The 20,183-nt window shown below is 42.5% G+C and overlaps 1 protein-coding gene across 4 annotated transcripts; it reads right to left on the bottom strand.

Annotated features, from left to right (window-relative positions):
* Positions 1-1,523: 1,523 nt before the first annotated feature.
* kdm5bb (lysine demethylase 5Bb) lies at positions 1,524-19,144 on the bottom strand. Of its 4 annotated transcripts, XM_084366000.1 has the most exons (29): positions 18,738-19,144; positions 17,196-17,273; positions 16,602-16,724; positions 16,333-16,503; positions 15,810-15,866; positions 14,807-14,962; positions 14,154-14,247; positions 13,622-13,743; positions 12,537-12,695; positions 12,294-12,413; positions 12,044-12,202; positions 11,134-11,315; positions 10,825-10,987; positions 10,569-10,688; positions 10,095-10,289; positions 8,841-8,870; positions 8,216-8,397; positions 7,909-8,033; positions 7,477-7,627; positions 7,227-7,341; positions 6,688-7,043; positions 5,810-5,948; positions 5,547-5,726; positions 4,826-4,987; positions 3,529-4,014; positions 3,352-3,436; positions 3,028-3,236; positions 2,680-2,937; positions 1,524-2,464 (listed from the first exon to the last, which is right to left on the bottom strand). In XM_084366000.1, exons 1-29 carry the CDS (start codon positions 18,888-18,890, stop codon positions 2,327-2,329), a joined length of 4,668 nt encoding a protein of 1,555 aa, XP_084222126.1. In that variant the 5' UTR covers positions 18,891-19,144; the 3' UTR covers positions 1,524-2,326. The 4 variants fall into 4 exon arrangements, with proteins under 4 accessions (XP_084222126.1, XP_084222127.1, XP_084222128.1 ...); XM_084366001.1 differs by lacking the exon at positions 8,841-8,870; XM_084366002.1 differs by lacking the exon at positions 15,810-15,866.
* Between the last annotated feature and the right edge of the window lie 1,039 nt (positions 19,145-20,183).

The raw sequence follows: 20,183 nt of genomic DNA, 5'->3' as shown, positions 1-20,183 counted from the left end.
TACTCGCCTGTGACGGGGGGAAGACCTCATTGTGAAGTCAACTGGCTGCCTCATGTGAACAAGAATAATAAGATCATCATCACCTCCAAAACACATCTGATAAACATCACTTACAGGCCGGTATAGACACATCAGAAATACACCTCTACTGCAGCAGTTCATGTGATGTATCTTTCACACCTGCCTGCCGTCGATGCTTCATGGTCACTCACTAGGTTTGGAGAGGTGACCACGACCACTGAGAAGAACAGAGCAGGAGATGGGAGTAATTTAGACTGAAGATCTGGAGAATCAGAAACCTCTTTGATTGAACACCTATTGATAAAGCATTAAACATCAACGGTTAAAACGTAACTGCAAGAATACGAGTAATATTTCTGTAATGTTGATGTACTTTTTCAGCCACTGAGATACTGGCTCGTGTCATCCCCACCATCAATCTGCAAGGTTATATAAGCACTAAAAAAAAATCTTGTGTAGGTAGCTGAAAAGCAGGCAAACAAGGCTTTATAAACAGCAACTTCTTTTTCTTTTTTCATGTGGAAGGTTATATTAAAGCTGCTGTAGAGTAAGAATAAAATAGCTCTTCATTCCAACTCACTGTTACAGAGTGGTTGGTCAGTAGCTCATGTCTGTCCTCCGCTTGTTCATGTTGGACAAGAGAAAATAAATGATCTGGTATCCCTGCCCACTTAATTCAATCAGGACAGGTAATTTCATAAAGACTGCTTGTGAAGGAGCTACGTCTATGCTATATCAGGAGACTACTGCTCCCAGGTCATGTCGTGATGTAGAGAGGAGGGAGGGGATCGCTCACTGCAAAACACACAGGAAGTTAGCGAAAATGACTATAACAGCAGCTTAAAAGGTTATTTCATTAATCTGTATTTTTTTAATTTGTCCTCACAAAGACAACATAATGGACGGATGAGGGACTGTGAAAAAGTTCAGTTATTGTCTTTGTTTCCCTGCACAAAAGGGGGAATAAATAATAAAAACTAGGACTAATCAGTATCAGCAGCAGGCCACATTCTTGTTTAAATCATCAGCGCATCCCTAATATATATATATATATATATATATATGTGTGTATGAATGTAATTTGGAGCGGATAAATACAGAACTTGGTGATGTTTATGGCCTTTAAAGTCATTAATTCATGGTTAGTAAGCTGTGAAATCCACTTGTGAAAGCTGAGGAAGACAATCAATCTCACTGAATTTGAAGACTCAAACTGATTTTGTGAAATTAAGTTTTGCCTGAGTGGTTTTTAATATTATTTCCATCACATTAGTCTCTGGCTACTGTCAATCTATTAACACCAACAGGAAGTTAAATAACCTCTCTGCTAGGAAATCATGTCTCCACTTTATGGTCAACACTTATCGTTATAAACAAAGACATCAGACATAATGGGAGTAAATGTACATTATAAGGAGGAATGAAAGTGCTAAACTCTGAATGGTTTTCCCTTTAAATCATGTTTACGAGGACATCTAGTGGTGAAAGGACGAGACGTCTCCTTCATAGAACAAAAGGGCTTTATTCCACAATATAAACTTGTAACATCTTCAGCTACCCCCGAGTCCTTCCCTCAGCATCCTCTGCCGGGTTACACCCTGTGATGTTTCACGTCAGCGGTGTCCCCGCTGCATCGCCACTCCACAGCTGTAATCCACCCATCCGTGTAGCTTCCTGTACATCAAACCATTGCTAAAGCACCAACACAACTCAGCCGAGATCAAGCCATTTAGGTCAAGTCAGACAAACATTATTGCTCAGATAAATAAACCTATTCTACAAAAAAAAAGGGAATAATTATATTAAGATGCATGTACTAAACACTGAATTTCAAAGAATTGTAAGAGTCTTTTTTTGGGGGGGGGTGTAGTGGATGAAAAACTTCTGTCGCTCTGGTTTAACATGCAAGGAGGTCCCAGAGAAGATAATATTAACCCTCGATTCACCCTCCGCCTCATGTTGTAAGACTCCCTTTAGCCGATGTAATGGAATCCCATGCAGCACACTTTACATCCTGTGTTTTTTTTTTTTTTTTTCATTTTGACAACCACAAACAATTCATTAAAAGAAGAAAGAAATATATATATAATATATATATGTAAAAATACAAAAAAATAACTAAACATTATAGTTCTGGACAACAAGTCAAAGAGGAGATAGCACCGTTGTTACAAAAGGGTCGGACAGACGGGACGGGGGGGTGAGGGGGGGGACAGGATCAGTGACACATCCAGACTGGTGGCTCCAACAAACGGACTGACGACTCTTCAGCCTTTCTTCAGGGAAAAAACAAAAATCTTTCTCTTCATTTTCTCGTGTGTCCATCGTTCAGTGTACACCTGACACAAATGTAGTCCTCCTTCTCAGCCATCTCGGCCGTAACGCCGACGCAGACTTGGTGGAACCACTGGTTACAGCTGCCGTCACACTGGACCCAATCCACCTGAAACACACATAAGTTATTAATGACATTCATCCTTCATATTGCCAACATTTAACCTGCATCAGTGATTTCATTGGCCACTTGGGGGCAGCAACACAACGCTGACACAACTTTTAAAATTAAACTTGTTGGCAAACAGCTGCTTATCCCCAACGGTGTCCGTCTGCCGTTTGGTGGTGAGCGGTTCACATTGATGGAGTCCATGTTTTTCTCACCTCATCTCCTTCTGGTAGCTGACACCGCTCTGCTGGACACACAGCCATTTCCTCATCAGAGTCGTCGGACTGAGAGAAATCGGAGCGAGGAGAGGTGGAGGTCCTGCGCTGCAGGTTCTTCTTATTCATCTTCTGTCTTTTGTGAGAGTGCTTTATGTCCTTCGCTCTGCGCTCTGCGTCTAAACCTTCCTTCTCCAGGTGACGCTTTGTTTTCTTTTCTGAGCCAATCACAGTTTCCCTCACACCATTGACGCCATCCTGAAAATAAAAACAACACAAATTAAAACTGACGCTGATGCAGCTTTATGAAGTGTTTTAATCAGTTTGTTTATTGCTGAGAGTTTGTACCTGGTCCAGCTGCAGATTGTTTCCCTGAGAGTTGAACTGCATGTGTTTGTCACAGTCTGTGGACTCGTCCTGTGTTGGCGAAATGCACCTGTCTGTTTGCTGGCTGCTGGCTCTGTCCAATAACACGTGGTAGAGGCACTGGACCTCCGGCAGAGACACCTGCAGCAGGAGCCCCTCCACCATCAGCTCCTCCAGATCCTGACTCAGGCCTGTCACACAGAACAATACCAAAAACATAAACACGACTGACCATGACTCATGCTTTCAAGTTACATAAGTAAACTTTATTTATTATCTAGAATCTCAGAATAAGACGACACTGACCCTGCAGTGGGATGCATCTCTGCTCTGTGTAGAAGACGGTCTGAGCATGGCTTGTCCTATTCCACTCTGGAGTCAAACATGGAGCCTGTATCCAAAACATCAAATCCCAAACTTAACATTTGTAAACAAAACTTTTTCAGCTGCAACAAACGATGGCAGACGGAGATGAAGAGCGACCTGAGTGTTGATTTGAGTGTCGTGGCTGCCGGACGCCCAGCGCGTGAGGGTGGGAGGAGTTCCTGGTCTCTCTTCCAATTCAGGTAGGTTACAAGACTGTGAGATCTCCTGTGCTCGCTGCTGCCAGTTAAGTGTCCTCTCAACCAGATAGTGCAGAGCATCGCCCTCCGGCAGGCGCACGCCTATGTGCCGCAGAGACGCCAGCAGAGAGAGGACTTTGTTCAACGGGGGCTTTTCTGATCGCTGGCACTGTGGACAGAGCCACAGCTGTGTTTCGCACAAGTCTGACGGGTCTCTGACACAAACACTGTGGAAGGCGTCCCTGCAGAGTTCACACTGTAGCATCGCACCCATGGGCGCCTTCTGACAGACACACACCCTCAGGTCCATGCAGTCGGCTGTGGGAAGGAGCTTCGACTCATTTGCTGCCCTGAAGTTAGTGAAAGCCTCCATCTCCCTCGCCCGCAGCTCCTCCAGAGTTGCCATCTGGTGAATAAAACACAGAATGAGTCAGAACACTTCCTGAAGAGAGAGTTCATTAATCCCATCGACTACAACAATCTCTTACACGGTGTATTAACTGCAAGCGACGCGAGCGAGTGTCACACCTTGATACCATCGGGCACGTCTCGTCTGATATTGTTGACTTGCTCAGATTGCGCTTATTTGGTCATTTTTCCTTGATTTTTGTGCTTCTGGCATGGGTGAGTAGGCTGCATAGTTGTTAAATGTTTTTGTTGTTTATCTGTTTTAAGTGTGGTTAATGATTCCTGCTCTATGCCGTTCCTGTGTCTGACTTCTGTTCTTCTGTTTTGAGCCCGACCAGTTTCTATTTTCGTTCCAGTCGCTCATATTGAAAGTGCAACTTGGACGAGAACCGGTTGATTGAGGAAGTTTATACGAGGAGTCATCTGTGTATTATTGTCTCCTTTCACTACAAAAACCTAAATAAGGAGCCAGCTGGCTGAAGGGAAACTGCCAGGGAGCTGAAAGTTTCAGAAAGGAAACACACCATCTTTACTGGCTGGTGGTTGTACTGTATGTCACCTCCAGTAGAGAAACATCTAAATATTGCAGAATAAAACCTGTTTAAAAAAGGTACAAAGGTATCTTAACAAACTCACCCTTCTTTAAATTCAGTGGTTATGTCTCCAGTGCACAGCTGATAGGCACATGGTTTGTTTAAATAATATTAGAGAATGCAAATCTGACAGATTCGATGTGGACAGCGAGCGTCTGACGCTTGCAGGCAGTTAGGACACAGTGTAATATATTTATCTTTGCATGCGACACTTACTGCAGAGGTAGAATCCTTGGTCTCTGAAAGCGCCTTTTCCACATCACCGAGTGTGTTAAGCCTTGGTGTCTTCTTTTTGTTACTTTTAGGTGATTCTTTCCCTTTCTTGGCCTTCCTCTTCGGAGAGCCAACATTTCCAACTTCACATCTTGGACACAGGACCTGTGGAGAAGGGACAGTTTCTATAAACCTCCATCTTGTTCCCCTCCTGATCTCTTTGACGATAAATAGTTGTGTTGTTACAGTCGGACACATGACTCTCTAGTTCTTACTTACACATTTTTCTGTTTAGAAAAACTGTTATTTAGTTGCTCACAGATACTACATGTTGTAACCAGGCAGCTATTCTCAAGGTGCTGCGCTGCTGATCAAATCCTTTTATCACAATGTTGTCTTGCAGACGTATCATAAATACAGGTCACGTTATAGTATAACGAAAGCTAATCACATAGAAAGTTAGGTTCTCTTCTTGAAGTACAGCTATGATGCATCTGTTACGACTAAACAAGCTGCAAATGTGTATCGACTTTTCTTGTGAAAAAAGAAAATGACGTGGAAGCTGAAGAACAAACATTCGGCTTCTGAAGAATTTCCAGTGGATGATAAAACCCCAAAACAGCTGTTGTGCAATAAGATCCGGTAGACATGACATGATGAGAAAGTGAGCAGAGCTTTTATGACCTTGTAAACATTCATTTTAAACTGGGATGTGGGATGTTACCTCCAGTAAGGCAAGGGTCGAGTCTTTCTGGAGGAAAGTTGTAGCTGCAGATTCTTTCCATTCTTGCACTTCTACCATCAAAGACTCCAGCCTGTCTAAAGGCTCCAGGTGGACTTGGATGGCTTGTCCTCGCAGCACCATGTCAGACAGGCTGTTAATCATCGGCTCGCCACCACTGGCCTGAAATAAGCAGGTACTAATTGTTACAATCAGACTCACATCAACCCAAATGGAGAAAAAAAGGTCAGGAAATGTGTGCTAACCTGAAGCTCCTCGGCTTCTTGAAGCCACTCTCTGGCTTTTCTGATGGTGTCTTTCAGGAGTAGACTGTTTGGGAGGTAAGCGGGGATGCCAGATGCCTTCTCAGCAGCAGCACTAAGAGTCTCTATGGAGTGTGGAGGTCTGTGGTGGGCAGTAAAACACACATGAGGTACTGCAGGTAATAAACCTGGACATAATACCTGCATCAACTTAATAACTCAACATAACAAGAACTGCCGTGACATTTTTCTTCTGACATCTTCATGGAAAGCTTTCAAGATTAATTTTTCAAACCAACACTTGTTCAAAACATCCTGTAAACACAGAGTCCAGAATTACTTTGGAAGACTTTTTACATGGAAAAGCTAATCTTGGGCAATTAAAAACAACATTTTAGTACCATGAAACACAAAATTTAAAGCTGCAGTGCGCTGAGCATGGTGGAGGAACAGAATACTTTTGAAAAAAAATGTAGAAATTTTGCTTGAAATTAGTTTTTTTCTGAAGTGGCGAGAAGAGATGCAAATTCCTGACAGCCATGCCATTAAAGCCTTTGAAAAGCACTTGTGACAGTTAATACTGAACAGCACTGAGAACCAATGGAATGAGGGCAGAACTAAACATGATGCTCACTTTTTGTTGATCTTGTTGAATATTCTAGCAGCAGCATTTTGCACTAGCTGTAATTAAAATGAAGCAAAATCAGGAGCACTGGCTAAATATTACATTATTCACTTACAATCAGTGCAAACACCTCGACATGTTACACATTACAGAAATGTTTTTGGATCAAAGTCACCTATCGCTACATCCTCTTGTGGTTGTTTTTTCACCCTGTGGCTCAGACGCTAACATCATCGTGGGTCGGTGCTGCCCTCACCTGGCTTTAAGGAGGCTGCTCGCTTTGTCCTCCCAGTGCTCGGACACAGTGAGCAGCTCCTGCAGGCGCGCCATGGCTTTCTCCACGGACGGATGAGGCACCAGGCCGACTCCCTGGTCGATGAGCCTCCTCATGGTCTCCAGAGTCAGCGTGGCAGGCTGAGCGCTGGCCTGCTGCACCCCCTCCAGCCAGCGTGCTTGTTCCAGCCTCACTCTCAGACGGGGCAGCTCGGGCAGCTCCACGTCAAAGTCGAAGCTCACGTCTAACAGGCTCTGGATCTCGGCGACGCTGGGAACTTCGTCTGCCAGGACCTTCTCGCTGTGCTGCTGGAAGTCTTCGATGCGATTCAAGAGCTCCTGAACAAAGACATCAATTCAAAAGAGTCAAAACTGATGCTTTAACATACCTGATTAATGTGTTAATCAAATTCATATTCATCGTATCCCACAGCAAACTATGTAGTTATCTTCAAACAACAGTCAGGTGTCCGTATGAACACTGAAAACGGTGTTGCTTGCTGTAATCCTGCTGAAGCTTACCTTCAACATTGGGGCTTGAGGGAGACTGCAGGGGAGGTTATACAGCTGCCTCACAAATGAACTCAGCTCCTCCACAGTCAGCTGGCTGCATGATTTCCCATTACCACACCGATACCTAGGAGACAGAGCCCGATGAATCAAAGAACTGAACCCAATTAAGAACTAATACTCTTTCCTGACTTGAGGAAACATAAGGGAATGTGAAGACAGCTAATCTATAACCTGATGTAGTAGAGTGTATTAGCCGTACCTGGTCTGCCTCTTGCCATTTAATAGCTGCTGCGCCACTGAGGAGCACTTCTCTGCATCCTGTGTGACCAGACGTAGCCGACGCAGCAGGTCGTTGTCGGGGAACAGCCTGGACTCGGATTCAGAAAGAAGGGAGCGAAACACCGGCAGGCCTGAGGAGAGACGCATAACGACAGATTAACGATTTAAATAACTTCACACCTGCATCTACTTGATTTTTCATCATTTTAGCCCAGAGCCCAAGCTGCGTCTTTTGAAAAAGGACCACACGAGTCAGAACAGCAAGAGGTTTGAGAGCTCTCAATGTACGTAGACGGTACAGCTGACAGAGTTGTTCATCCCTCCCAGCTACACTGTTTGGTGATGGTGTTTATTGGCCTTGACTTGTCGGGTGCTTTACTGCTTTGTTTTCTCATTTGCTCGTGCTGTTTACCTTTCTTCTTTTCCAGTTTGGCCTCCAGAGTCTGTGTCACGAGGGAGGCCCAATCATCATACAGCTCAGCTCTCTGCTTCACAGCGCTCATCATGGGGAACAGGTGGTCCAGTGTATATCTGAAACTGCAGGAGCGAGGAGAACACCGAAGTTATAGAGGTACTGTGTAATGATCCAGGATCAGGTCCAGCAGGTTCAGTGATTTAATATATCTTAACAGGCGTATATTCATTATATTCACACATCTCACAGATACAGTGTACTCTGAGCTGTTTACTGCCTCATAATCGGCCCCGGTGGGACTTACTTCAGTGTGTAGTTGTCGACAGGGCAGGAGCAGAGGTCATTGATGTGGTGCAGACAGACAAGTACTCCTGGGCTGCAGGGACAGGTGATGGCAGACAGGTAGCAGGTGGTTCTGCACTTGGCACACTGCCGCTCGTCATCCTGGAGGTGATCGTATTTTGCCTCCTTGAAATCTAACACCCCCTGAGCGTGTGGAACAACAACAAAGGTGTTAAAAACAAATCCAAGAAGAGTGATCACGGTAAATGCGTCTGCTTGAATGAACACTTCACACGGTACTTAACATGTAATTAATGTAAAGAAACAAAACAGACGCTGTAAAAGTGACACATTATATTTACAGACTGAGAAGAAGTGTAATTTTGCAGAAAGGTAGCTGTGTGCACATCCTGTCTATATTTAGGCCAGGTGCAAGAAGGGATGGGTACTGAAACCAGGTATTCAACGGGCCCAGGGGCTTATCTTTAATAGAACTTATTACAGTCCACACAGACTAGCACAGCAATAAATACAACATAATGCCTCTCCCGATTGCCAGAGATGTAGAAGCTGTGATGGAGATTTACTTCATATGCTCTGGATTGCTCTTTTCTGCAAGAATTTTGGAAATGCATAATTAGACTAACTTCTGACGCTCTGACATCCGACTCCAGGATCTGGATTTTGGGAGACAGACAAGGTCTTGATATGAGTTTTATTAAAAGAAATTACTTCTTTTAATTACAGGCACAGATGGGAAACAAAGTGTATTCTTTAAAACTGGACATAAGAACTTCCTCCTTTGCAGAAGAAATGGTTAAATGAATTAACATGTTATAGACACCTGAAAAGATCTTGTTTAGTGTGAGGAGGAAACCAGCAAGATATAAAACATATGGCTCTCTTTCTTGGCCTTACTACAATCTTTAAACCTCTTTGACTAGTGAGTTAGTATGAAACCTACCCCCTTCCCCGATCTCAATGAGCCTCATACCTTGTTGGTATTTTATTTTTTATTTTTCAGCTGTGAACAAGGGAGGGATTTCTACCATACCAGGGCTGTTGGCTTGTTTGTCTCATGTGTAAAATGGCTATTTCGCTTCAATAAAAACATCTTTATTAAAAAGGAGAAGAAAAAAATAACAGGTCCTGGGGCTAAATTTTCAAAGACCGTAGTATTGATAAGCTCTGACGTTAACAGCTCTTTTCCCTGCACTTTTTAACAGTGGAGACCATTGAGGTGAACCATGTGACGATAACATGAAGTTTACTCGAGGTGATGACAACTCTGCTCGTTAATCTAAGTACGACAAAACTTTGCAAGTAAAAAAAGCCAATACTTCATCAATACACCTGTTCAACAAGCATAATCATGTAAACATGTAGAGAGTGATATCGTAATCTGCTCTGTCCAGAGTCTCTCTGTCACTGCCGCCATGTTTTACACAAGCACAGAGCACCAGCTCGCCTAATAGCAAACTGTTACAAGATAAGATGCAGATACACTAAAACGAAAGCAGTTTAACTGTTTATTTCAGTTTGCCACGTAGCGGTATCTTAAAATTTGGCAAATCTTGCAAATTTAGCAGCTGGCTGAGACAAACTAGGCCCTCCACCCTCTACAGCGCTACATGCAGGTGGTGATCAGTCATGAGCAGAGACTAACACTGACTGGTGTCTGTGTTCTTCACTCAGTTGAATTTATTCTTTCTTTTTTTTAAATAATCATTTTTTTTGTATAAGCAATCATTTCATAAAATAAAACAATTGCTAAAGAACTGAGTAGTGGCACTGATAGAATGGGTATCGTTAGGATTTTGAGGGTATCCCCACATTGAAAAAAAAATCTACATAATACTCAGTATAATGGTGTCTTGATATGTTAATGAGGACTATCCTACCATCTTCTTCACTTTGTCTCTCATCCTCTGCTCCTCTCGGATCATGGCAACCATGTCCTTGTGGACGGCTGAGGCCAGGACCACATCGAGTGTGTCTGCTTTCGAGGCCATGTTGCACACCATCTCATCGTGGGAGAACACGTTGTACCGGTGCAGCATGCGGTAGTGGTCAATGCACTGCCTGCCAAGAGGCATCTGAAGTTATAGAGAGGAAAGAAATAGATTGCAAGGTCAGTTTATATTGTGTTGAATCCACAGAAAGTACAACATAACACACAAAAGACATGTGAATATGTAATTTTGGGCTCTGGGAAATTGTGATGACTATTTTTGACATTTTATAGACTAAATGATCTAAAATGCGATCAAACCATAATGTAATTAACTGTAAGTTAAACCCTATTTGAGTTAGGTATTTTATTTACATGTATAGCAAAATGTGTTGGTATAGGAACCAGACAGAACGATACATACCCAGTCCACAGTGCAGAAGTTGACCGCCTCAGCGAAGTTGAAGCCCTGATTGAAGCCGCTGTGGTAGGCTCTTGGAAATGTGATGACAAACTCGCCAGCACACTGGTTTGTTCTGTAAATCTGAAGGACAGCAGAGACAAAAGAAGATGATTTATGTTCCCTTTGGAAAGACCAGCTGCTCGTTCAGGAAAATATCAGCTGTGCATTACTACAGATCAGCATCAGTGCATGTGAATGAAGCCACATAAATACGTACAGGGACTCCGTAGGCCATCAGGGTGTTGGGGTTCATGATGGTGACCAGCTGGTGCAGCAGGTCCGGCTGAGACTCAAACAGCTCTGGGGCCAGTTTCCTCATCACCTCCTCCAGCTGTTCAGCAGCAAAACCAGGAGCTCCATACCAGGTTTTAGGTTCCCCCCTTATAGAGAATAAGATAACATAACACGTGTTTTAGAATGAAATATCTGATGTTCACCATCGCAAGCCACAGTGAACAATCTCTTTGCTCTCATCAAGGAAAGTCCCGAGGGTAGCAGAGCTTTAGTAGCTTTTCTTCTCAAGTACCAGTGCAGGTAGTTGATGGAGTAGCTCCAGTGGTCCTCAATGTGCCAGCAGAAGGAGGAGAAACACATGCCGACATAAAGCCACGGCAGCGTCATCCCACAAATGTCAGCCGTCACATGAGTCAGTACAGACGGTTTCATCATCGCCAGGTTGTTCAGGTTCCAGCCACACTTGAGGTATTTCTGCAAGACAGACGATTTAGTGTTTAATAAAGCAGGAGTTACTGCGCAATATACTGTTCATACCACTTAATGCTACATTAGACTGATATCATGTGACAGACAGATACTGCTGCTGCACACGGGAGTGCTGCGGGAGTCACCAAGACTTTTTAATACCACACAGAACGCAATTTAATATCCGTTTCATGACCATACCATGAAAATATAATGAAAAACCCAATATGGACGATATGGCGTAGAATTATTTAGTATCATATCACATTTTTAATACTCCCCAGCAATATCTAACAAAAATTCCTAATGATTTAAATAATACATGTGATCTGGACCTGGATAAGCGAATGGAGGGATTAACCAATTAAAAATAGCGGCGGAGAGCCCTCCCTTTTCTTTGTGCGGCTGCTCCCAGCGCTTCTTGATGAAAATCTCTGAACATTTTTTTAGAAAGGTGCTGGGGTTGAACAGAAAACGCAACGTGTTTCAAGTTCATTTAATTATTTTTTGTTTAAATCCTTACTTGCCCATTATTAAATGATGAGCTTGCTAATTACTGCAGCTAGCAGTATCGACTGTGTTTGCTTTAGGTCAGAGGGTGCTGACTGAAACCCAACAACAACAAAAAACAATCTACAGACGCAAAAACAAGACATGCAGATATTCTGGCTACATTTTGATTGCACAGATATACTGTGTCAAAGGCTTTGGGGTGGTTTGTTTGAGGGTCATACCTCATCAGCAGGGGAAACCTTAAATTTGCCATTGGGAATGGGGAATCCACTCCCAAACTCCTTCGAGGCGATATCTGCTCCGTATTCTACGGTAACATCCTCTTCAATGGCTCCCACCAAACGCCAGAACTCTTTCTCCACCAGCTCTGTGGGTACCATCTGTAACGAACCCATGAAAAGAGACATTCAACCTTAAAATCCTCACAGCAGGAGAGACTGACTGGTTTATTTTGAAACCTCTTCAACTTACATGAACTGGCATGTTGAAGTAATCTGATTTGAATGCATCAGCCATTTGCCCAAATGCACGCAGAGAATAATCCCTGTACGCTTGTTCAAAGCCGAATGCCTCGTGAGGTTTGTTGCATTCCTAAAGGTGAAATAGAAAAAAGGAATGAGTACAAGGCGGACTTGCTGTTTCGATGGCTTACACAGCTCATTCAGTCAAGAGTCCATTTGCATCGTGTTAATCGGACTTGGCAGTTATTCTCACCTGAGCCAGACACTTGGGGCACCTCCAGTCTCCTTTGGGAACGTCGTGCAGAGGAGGGATCAGGCAGAAGGTGTGGTAGCTGTCGTCACAGCCGTCACACAGCAACAGACGGTCTTCCTCTCCCCCACTGCCACACACCAGACACACAACCAGATCCACCTGGAGAACAGGAGGAGGAGTTTGTGATGAAGCTGTGGCAGAACCATGACTACTGGACAAAAGTAGCTTCAATACAGGAATGAAAAGTGACACAAACTATCTGTAAATCACACCTCTACACAGAGCTTTTGCTATCTGGCATCTGTTTTCATCTCACACCAAATGCATTACATATATCAAGAGTTGTATCAGGTTATACAAGGTCTTACAAATGCTAAAGGCTCCATTTATGCTCGTCATTTCTAAGTCTAGATGTCTGACACTTTCATTTGCACACTTATGCTTCTCTTTTGGCCAGATCAGCTTGTGTTTGATCGTGTCTGTAGTAATCCCTGGAGCTGTTCTTCCTTGTTGCTTTAATGAGCCAGAGAACAAACTGCTCATTTCAGTGTCATGTTTGTGTAACTTAAGCTGCCGTCACCGCAAGGACAGAGGGGACAGAACACGGATTTGTTGAGAAAATCAGCGACTTCTTCCTGACAGTTATACTTTGGGAGGTCTAAAGATTATGTTTGTCTCTTGGGGACACAGACGCACTTGACACCTTTTACCATCTGGCCAGGATGCATCTGAAACCATCACCGCCTTGAATGCTTCTTGGATGCTTTTACACTCTGATTTATTGACACGGGATAGCAATCTGAATTGTGCAAGATGCTCGCAATAGAGCGTGTCTTTTTTTTGGGCATGTCATATTTCAAACTTTTCTACTTTTACATTCCTCTTGTAAATATAGCAGAAGATGTGGTTCCTATAAATAAACTACAGACACGGAAACTAAATTTTACAGCACAAGTTCAATATTAAGTGATTAAAGCTGCGCTTGGACTTCTGACGATGCTTTAAACTGATGAGCTTATTAATTTTTGATCATAAGCGATCTTATGCAGCTACGACTCATCCAAAGTCATTTTTGTTTTACTTACCGGACTCGGGGGAACCGGGGGGATGAATTTCTTGTACCGTGACTTGGATTTGTCAGCTTCAATTACTGGTTCTTTAAATTCAACAGGTTCCTGTTTCACTGGAATGGGAATCTCTTGCTTTTCTGCAAGACAACAGGAAACATGACAAACCTCATTACCAAGTATTGCACTGTGAAGAACGTTTTCACAAGAACTTCTACAGTAAATACTTTCAACTTTAACCCTCTTTCTTTAGCATTTAAAGGCAGTATACCAGAACAATGGTCAACAATTAAAACTTCTTTAAGAAGACATTTTATATTTTTACACCTTTGTTTTAATACATTGTGTTTCACCATCTTAGTGTGCCCACAGAAGAAGATATAGTTGTTGAAAAATGCCTTAATAAACACATATTTCTGTGCTACATAATCGTGTGTTATGAACCATTTATGAAAGGTTCATATTCTGCTTATAAAAGCTAAATAAGGAGGATTAAAGTAAAGTGCTCCTGTTAATACTTTAAATGTCATTAGGGTGTCTGGAGCCTGACCTGGTTCTTGCTTGGCGACAAAAGAGCCCATCCTCCGCCTCAGGTTCGGCTTGGCCTCGCCGGGCTCACCTGGTTCAATCTTCACACAGGCGGCCTGCAGGAAAAGCGACACGTGAAACTGAAGGCATCTTTAAACTATTGAAATCATGATGTGCGTGTATGTATGTGGAGAATAGTGAAGAACCAAGTCTTTAATGCCTGTTTCAGGGAAGTTTTGGGCCTTGTCCACACGTTACAGATGATAGTATTTGTTATTATTATTAAAGTATTTTTAAAAAAAAACATTTTCCTTCGTGTTTCGCTCTCACATTCACACTCAAGCAGCGTTTCAATTCACTAAAAGTGATATTTTTTCAAAACCCTTCTCAAGTGCAGATTTTTCAAAACCCCAATTTTAAAAACTGACCTTTTGGGAAACAATGAAATGATGTCATCACCTCAGTTCTTGGATAATTAAATTTTAATTGAATAAATAAAGTACTACAAATGCTCAAAGAGTTCTTCTCTGGTGTTTAACATTATGTCAAACGAAGGTCGTGTGGAAATAATTGTTTTTGAAATGGACTGGGAAAATATCGGTTTAGAAAAATATCCGTATATGTGTGGACAAGGCTCAAGTCAGGTGTGTGTGGAGCACCTCAACAACTCCCTACCTCACACTTCATGCGCTTGGCTCTGCGAGCAGTGGGGCAATTGTCCGGCGTCTGGACAGCCTGCCTCTGAGCCTGGTCCTGCAGTTTGAGCTCCTTGGTGTCCATGCTCTCCATACTGTCTGGACTCTCCAATGGCTGGACCGGCTTCTGAATGCACTGAAAGAAAACACAGCATGACAGTTGAAACCACATCTCACCGGCCATAAACAACCATTTGTGTGCCTGACTGGAAATACCTGTATGCTGAACTGTGGCGATCTGATATAAATGGTGTGCGTGCGTAAAAGAGGAAGTGTGAGTCTACCACAGCTTGCATTTTTAAAAAAGCATCCTCTTATATGATTATAATTTAGGTTCATGTACTGTGATAAAATAAATAAAGGACAATACACCACTACCACATTTGGTAGCTTCTGAAGAATCAGAAGACACCAAGCACGGTTTAAAGACTGAGACTCAATGACAGTATTTGACATATTAACATACTTTCAAACTGCACTACAGAGGCTATAAGAAGGATGTGGTTAGTTACAGCTTGTGGCCCCAAACAGGTAGCACAGAAACTAAGAAGGACATGCTAAAACAGAAAGTGTACAGGTGATAAATATCAGACTAGCAGGAGTTGCTTGTAATTTGTAAGTTCAATTAATTACAGCAACACTTGAGAAGGACAGAGGAGGAAATCTACAACAATATTTAAACTTAATATATAATATATATATATATATATATAATTAGCTTCTAATTGCTGCCTGCTGCCTCTCACAGAAACAAAAGGAAGTATTTTACATTCGTTCCAAGACACATGTTATGTGGAGATTGAGTTGTAAAGGTGAGGATCACTTGTTTAAGGGGATCATTTTGCTGTAAAAACCAACTAATAACTGTTCAACGAAGGGTTACATTCACCACACTACGTCTGCAAATATATTACACAGTCCAGCCACAAACAAACATGCATTTTGTTAATTGTGAGTGGCTTCCAACCACGACACAAACATACCTTTTCAAGTTCAGGATCAGCCTCCAAACCCATCAGTTTGGAAGCTGCCTCTGGTGCCTGAGGCAAGAAAGAGCTTGGGTAATTAAACAATTTACAGTGACCTGTCCAATAGGTCACACAGTACCAATCCAATGCCCTTGGATAAGCTCTTTTGCATCACATAAATAAACATCCGGGTGCAAAAACTATTAAACGACATGACAAGACACCAGATAGCAAATACACTCGTGGTATATTAGTCAGACAACAGACTTCCCCCCCCCAAAAGACTCCAAAAAACAAGCTTTCTTCAAATAAAATACAACATAAAACATTTAAGTTGTAGTCAAGCACAGAACATGCATGTCCTAATAATGCATTTGTTTCCGGTTATCTTTTTGGTCTCAACATACTCTATATTCACTTCATATCTAACTTTCAATAATGTGTACTGATAAATGGTTAGGGTAACATTATTAGGAATTTGATGACAGCTTCTCATTGAGTGTATATGCTGTCATGATGATGCATGCGTTCAACTCACCAGCAGGTTTGCTCCACTCTGAAACAGATTGTAGGGATAAAGGATTTTCTCATAATGCCCTCGCAGGTGTGAGCCGACAGCTTTGCCAGGGGCGAAGCCCATTTGTAGTGCAATCTTGGTCCATCTCCTGTCCCGGCAGACAATGTCAAATCCACCCTCGTCTGCTACCAGCTGGAACGACAGCACGTTACGAGAATGTTGTGAGTCGTTTAATTGCATTTTTTTTTTAAAATACATAAAAATGTCGTGCAGGGATGTCAATTATTAACCTTATTTAGCTTATATAAATCCAGAATCTTGCGCTCCACATGAGGAATCTTCAGGGGACATCCCTGCAAATCCCAAAATTTGGCAATCTGGTCCAAGAAGTTGAGCTTGACTCTGGTCTGTGCCTGGAAAGAAATATATGAAAAGGACAAACCTCAGCTAGATATAAATTAAATGTAATAAAATCTACAGGGACAAGATATTCGAAGTATTAAAGGAAAACTAAGACATTCGCTGGGGAAAATAATATAGGAGCCGAAAATAACCTGAACAGGCTGATATGTATCCAAGAACAGGGGGTATTGTGTGCTATTGTTTAGAAATAAATAAATAAATGCACTGTCAGGTTCATTTTTTAAATATTTGGATTAATTAGCAATGATGCATTATAATTCCAAGTATAAATATGCACGTTATCCTTTGTTACATAACACTATCACAAGGAATTAATAACACTGCTCTCTATTATTGCAGTGTGCCCTGTGTATTCAGAGTAATCATTTTAACAAGAGAAAAATCTGGGGATTAAATGTACAATCTTATAGTAAACTTTGATAATGTGAATAAATCTGCTGTATAATCTAAACAAAACTCACCTCCAGCTCATTGAGCCTCTGGATCCGAGGAACAAAGTGAAGTTTGTCGACATCGCAAGCAAACGGAGGCTGCCAACCCTGAACAGCAACAAAAATACACACAATGGCACATGGAGGTCATCACAACGCATAGCCACTGGATCCTTCTGTAGCTGGCAGGCTTTAAAAAATACAAATCATCATAGCATTTACAAGCCATTTTTATATTTCACATCTATTGTTTTTTTTCTTTCACGATGCCCCATTTGTGACAATCGCTTTATCAAAAAAATGTGCCCACATTTTAAACATTCTCATCGGCATTATGGTGAATTAACTAAACTGAAATCAGGCACATAAATAAAAGACTATTCAACTGCACGATTGCAGGTTTTAAACTGATGTAAGAACCAAGTTTCCTTGGAAAAAGCGAGGCCTGCTGACACCGAAAGAACACAGTGATCCTTTTCAGCTTATAACTCGCAACATCAATCAATAACCGTGTCAATAACACGCACGGCCTAATCATACACAATAACAATACCCCAACATACAATCAGAGACCAAAGTTCTTGTGTTAAGTCAGTAGCCAACATCCCCCACTGGCACACAAAATGGCCAGATGGAAGACTCACTCACCAGCCCAGCTTACCACAAAGCCAACATGGAGGACAACACCCTACAACACAGGCTCATACATGAAGAGAGGCACATCTTCAAGAAACTTTCATTTTAATGAAGTGCATCACCACTGTGACAACGTGCACCATGGCGGGTTGAACCACAACTTCAGAAGTCACAACTCGTTATTTTACAATAGCAGTGGTCTTTGTGATTGAGAAACCCAAGTGTGCTTCTTGTTCCATTCATGGGGCAATTTCTCTTACATCACTGATGGGAAAATGTATTTATCCAGCGCCGTAACGCCAAAAACACACACACTTCTTCACATATTCACTACAAGTTGACCGTGAAGTGATGGACCACACAGTACACTGAGTGACCCAACTGCACCATGATGCTCTTCAATAAACGATCCATAATTAACGCCAACTGCAGGACCTTCAGGACATCTAAGGACACAAAACTATAGACCAAGTGTTGACATCCACGTCTATCTCACGGTCGTACCATCATCTTTCTACGCAGCCGAGCGGCTTCCGCATAGCCACCTATGTCAAAGCCGTGTGCTAAATTATGACAGGTTGGTTTGTGAGCCTGTTAGCTAGCGTTAGCCTGCTAGCTAAGAGGCTCAATGACCGGACCGCCGAGGCTTTGTTGACACACGGTCAACCACGACTACGACCCACTTCGAATACATCGGCACATCTATATTGTTGCAAAGCAGCTCGAAGTGGACCCGAAACGGCACATTCACGACGTTTATACCCACACATGAGAGCTAGCTAGCCGTGGCAGCACAAAGAATGAATATAGCCGTGTATCCGCCATGTTGAACAGTCCCTTTAAATCCCGAGCGCTCGGTCCATCTAGCCGTCTTAACGGTGGACTAATTCAGCATCCGTGTCGGTGCTGCGTTTAATCGTCGATGATCACACTCACCGGAGGCGGCCGGACTTTGCAAATGCCCGTTTTTTCGGCGATTGGACGGATCTTATTGATGAAAGCATACGGATCTCTAAATTCTTCCCAGCTGGGCTCGAAGACCGGGCACTCCGGAGGAGGCTTGAACTCGTCCGGCCGAGGCAGGCTCATCGTTTTCGGACCGACCCGGTGGTGGCTCGGACAGGACAGGTCACCGGATGTTTGTCTTTTTTTGAAAAAGTATCGCCGTGTTTTGTTTTGTTTTTCATATAAAACAAATCCCCCGTTTGTTCACCGTCAGACTCGGTGGCAGTCAGTCGTCATCAACACGAGAGGAGGCAGCTTACACACACACTCACACACACACACGGTCCGCACGTACACACACAAACATACACTCGCACACACACACATCCATGCACAGTGAGGAGAATGTTCCAAGGCAGTGAGCACGTCCGCTCGAAAAACTAGACACCGGGCACTTCTTATGAAAGCGCGTGTGATTAACCCGTTTCCACGATGTTTGGTGTCACATCCACTTCTGACGAGCAGCCAGAGCTCTGCCTCCAATTTATGTCCGCGTTACGGTGCCATAAATCAGCTGTGTATAAATATTTTTTTAATTGGACCCCGTGTTATGTAAAGACATCATATTGTTGGGTTTTTAATCTTCTTATAGCTTCAAACTTTACATCTGGATTTAACCTAATTTGCTATTAAACCGATGGTAGCTTTAGGCTTTAATGGTCCTTTTTTTTTTTTTTTCTCAACGTGCAGCCGTTATGCAACAGCTAAAATCAAGATGAACTGATAAATAAAATAATTAGCCCTGAGGCCACTTTATCAGAAAGTCTGACTTGGGCTGCATCTATAAGTGATGTGTAATCCGCACTATTTAACGGTTTAAATAATGTTTAATGAATATATTACAGTAGGATGGAGGATTATGGTGTGCAAACTAGCCCTAAAATCTTGATAGACATAACAAACTGTGGCGTGTCTATTCTGCACGTTTTATTATCATTTGAATTTAATAGTGAATGATTTTAAAAGCAACATATAGTTTTGGGTTAATAATAAAAGGGGCATTTTAATCGGTACAAACAATCCCCTTCTTTGGTGGACTGTCTTATGTTTACACTTGCGCGGATGAATATGTTCAGGTGACACCTTTTAACGGCCGCCGGGACTCGTTGTTTAAATGGTCGGTGTGTGTAGTTTGAGGTTTCACATCCAACATCTGCTGCTGCTGCTGCTGCTGCTCTCATGTCCACACTCGAGATCCTGGATGCAGGTCAGAGAAATAAAACTACTCCAGGTTGCCACCACAGCTTTAGAAAGAAACTGACGTTGAAGCTTATGTGAGAAATGGAAGTGTAAGATATGTTTTTAATACATGTATTTAAAGGTGCACTATGTAGTTTTTGGGGAAGGAATTTTAATCAGAAGAGAAATATCTTAAAT

Source organism: Pagrus pagrus (genome assembly GCF_965226575.1).
Source record: "Pagrus pagrus genome assembly, chromosome: 11".
Classification (NCBI taxonomy): domain Eukaryota; kingdom Metazoa; phylum Chordata; class Actinopteri; order Spariformes; family Sparidae; genus Pagrus; species Pagrus pagrus.
The sequence above is the reverse complement of the archived record's forward strand: the minus strand, read 5'-3'. Positions and strand labels throughout refer to the sequence as shown.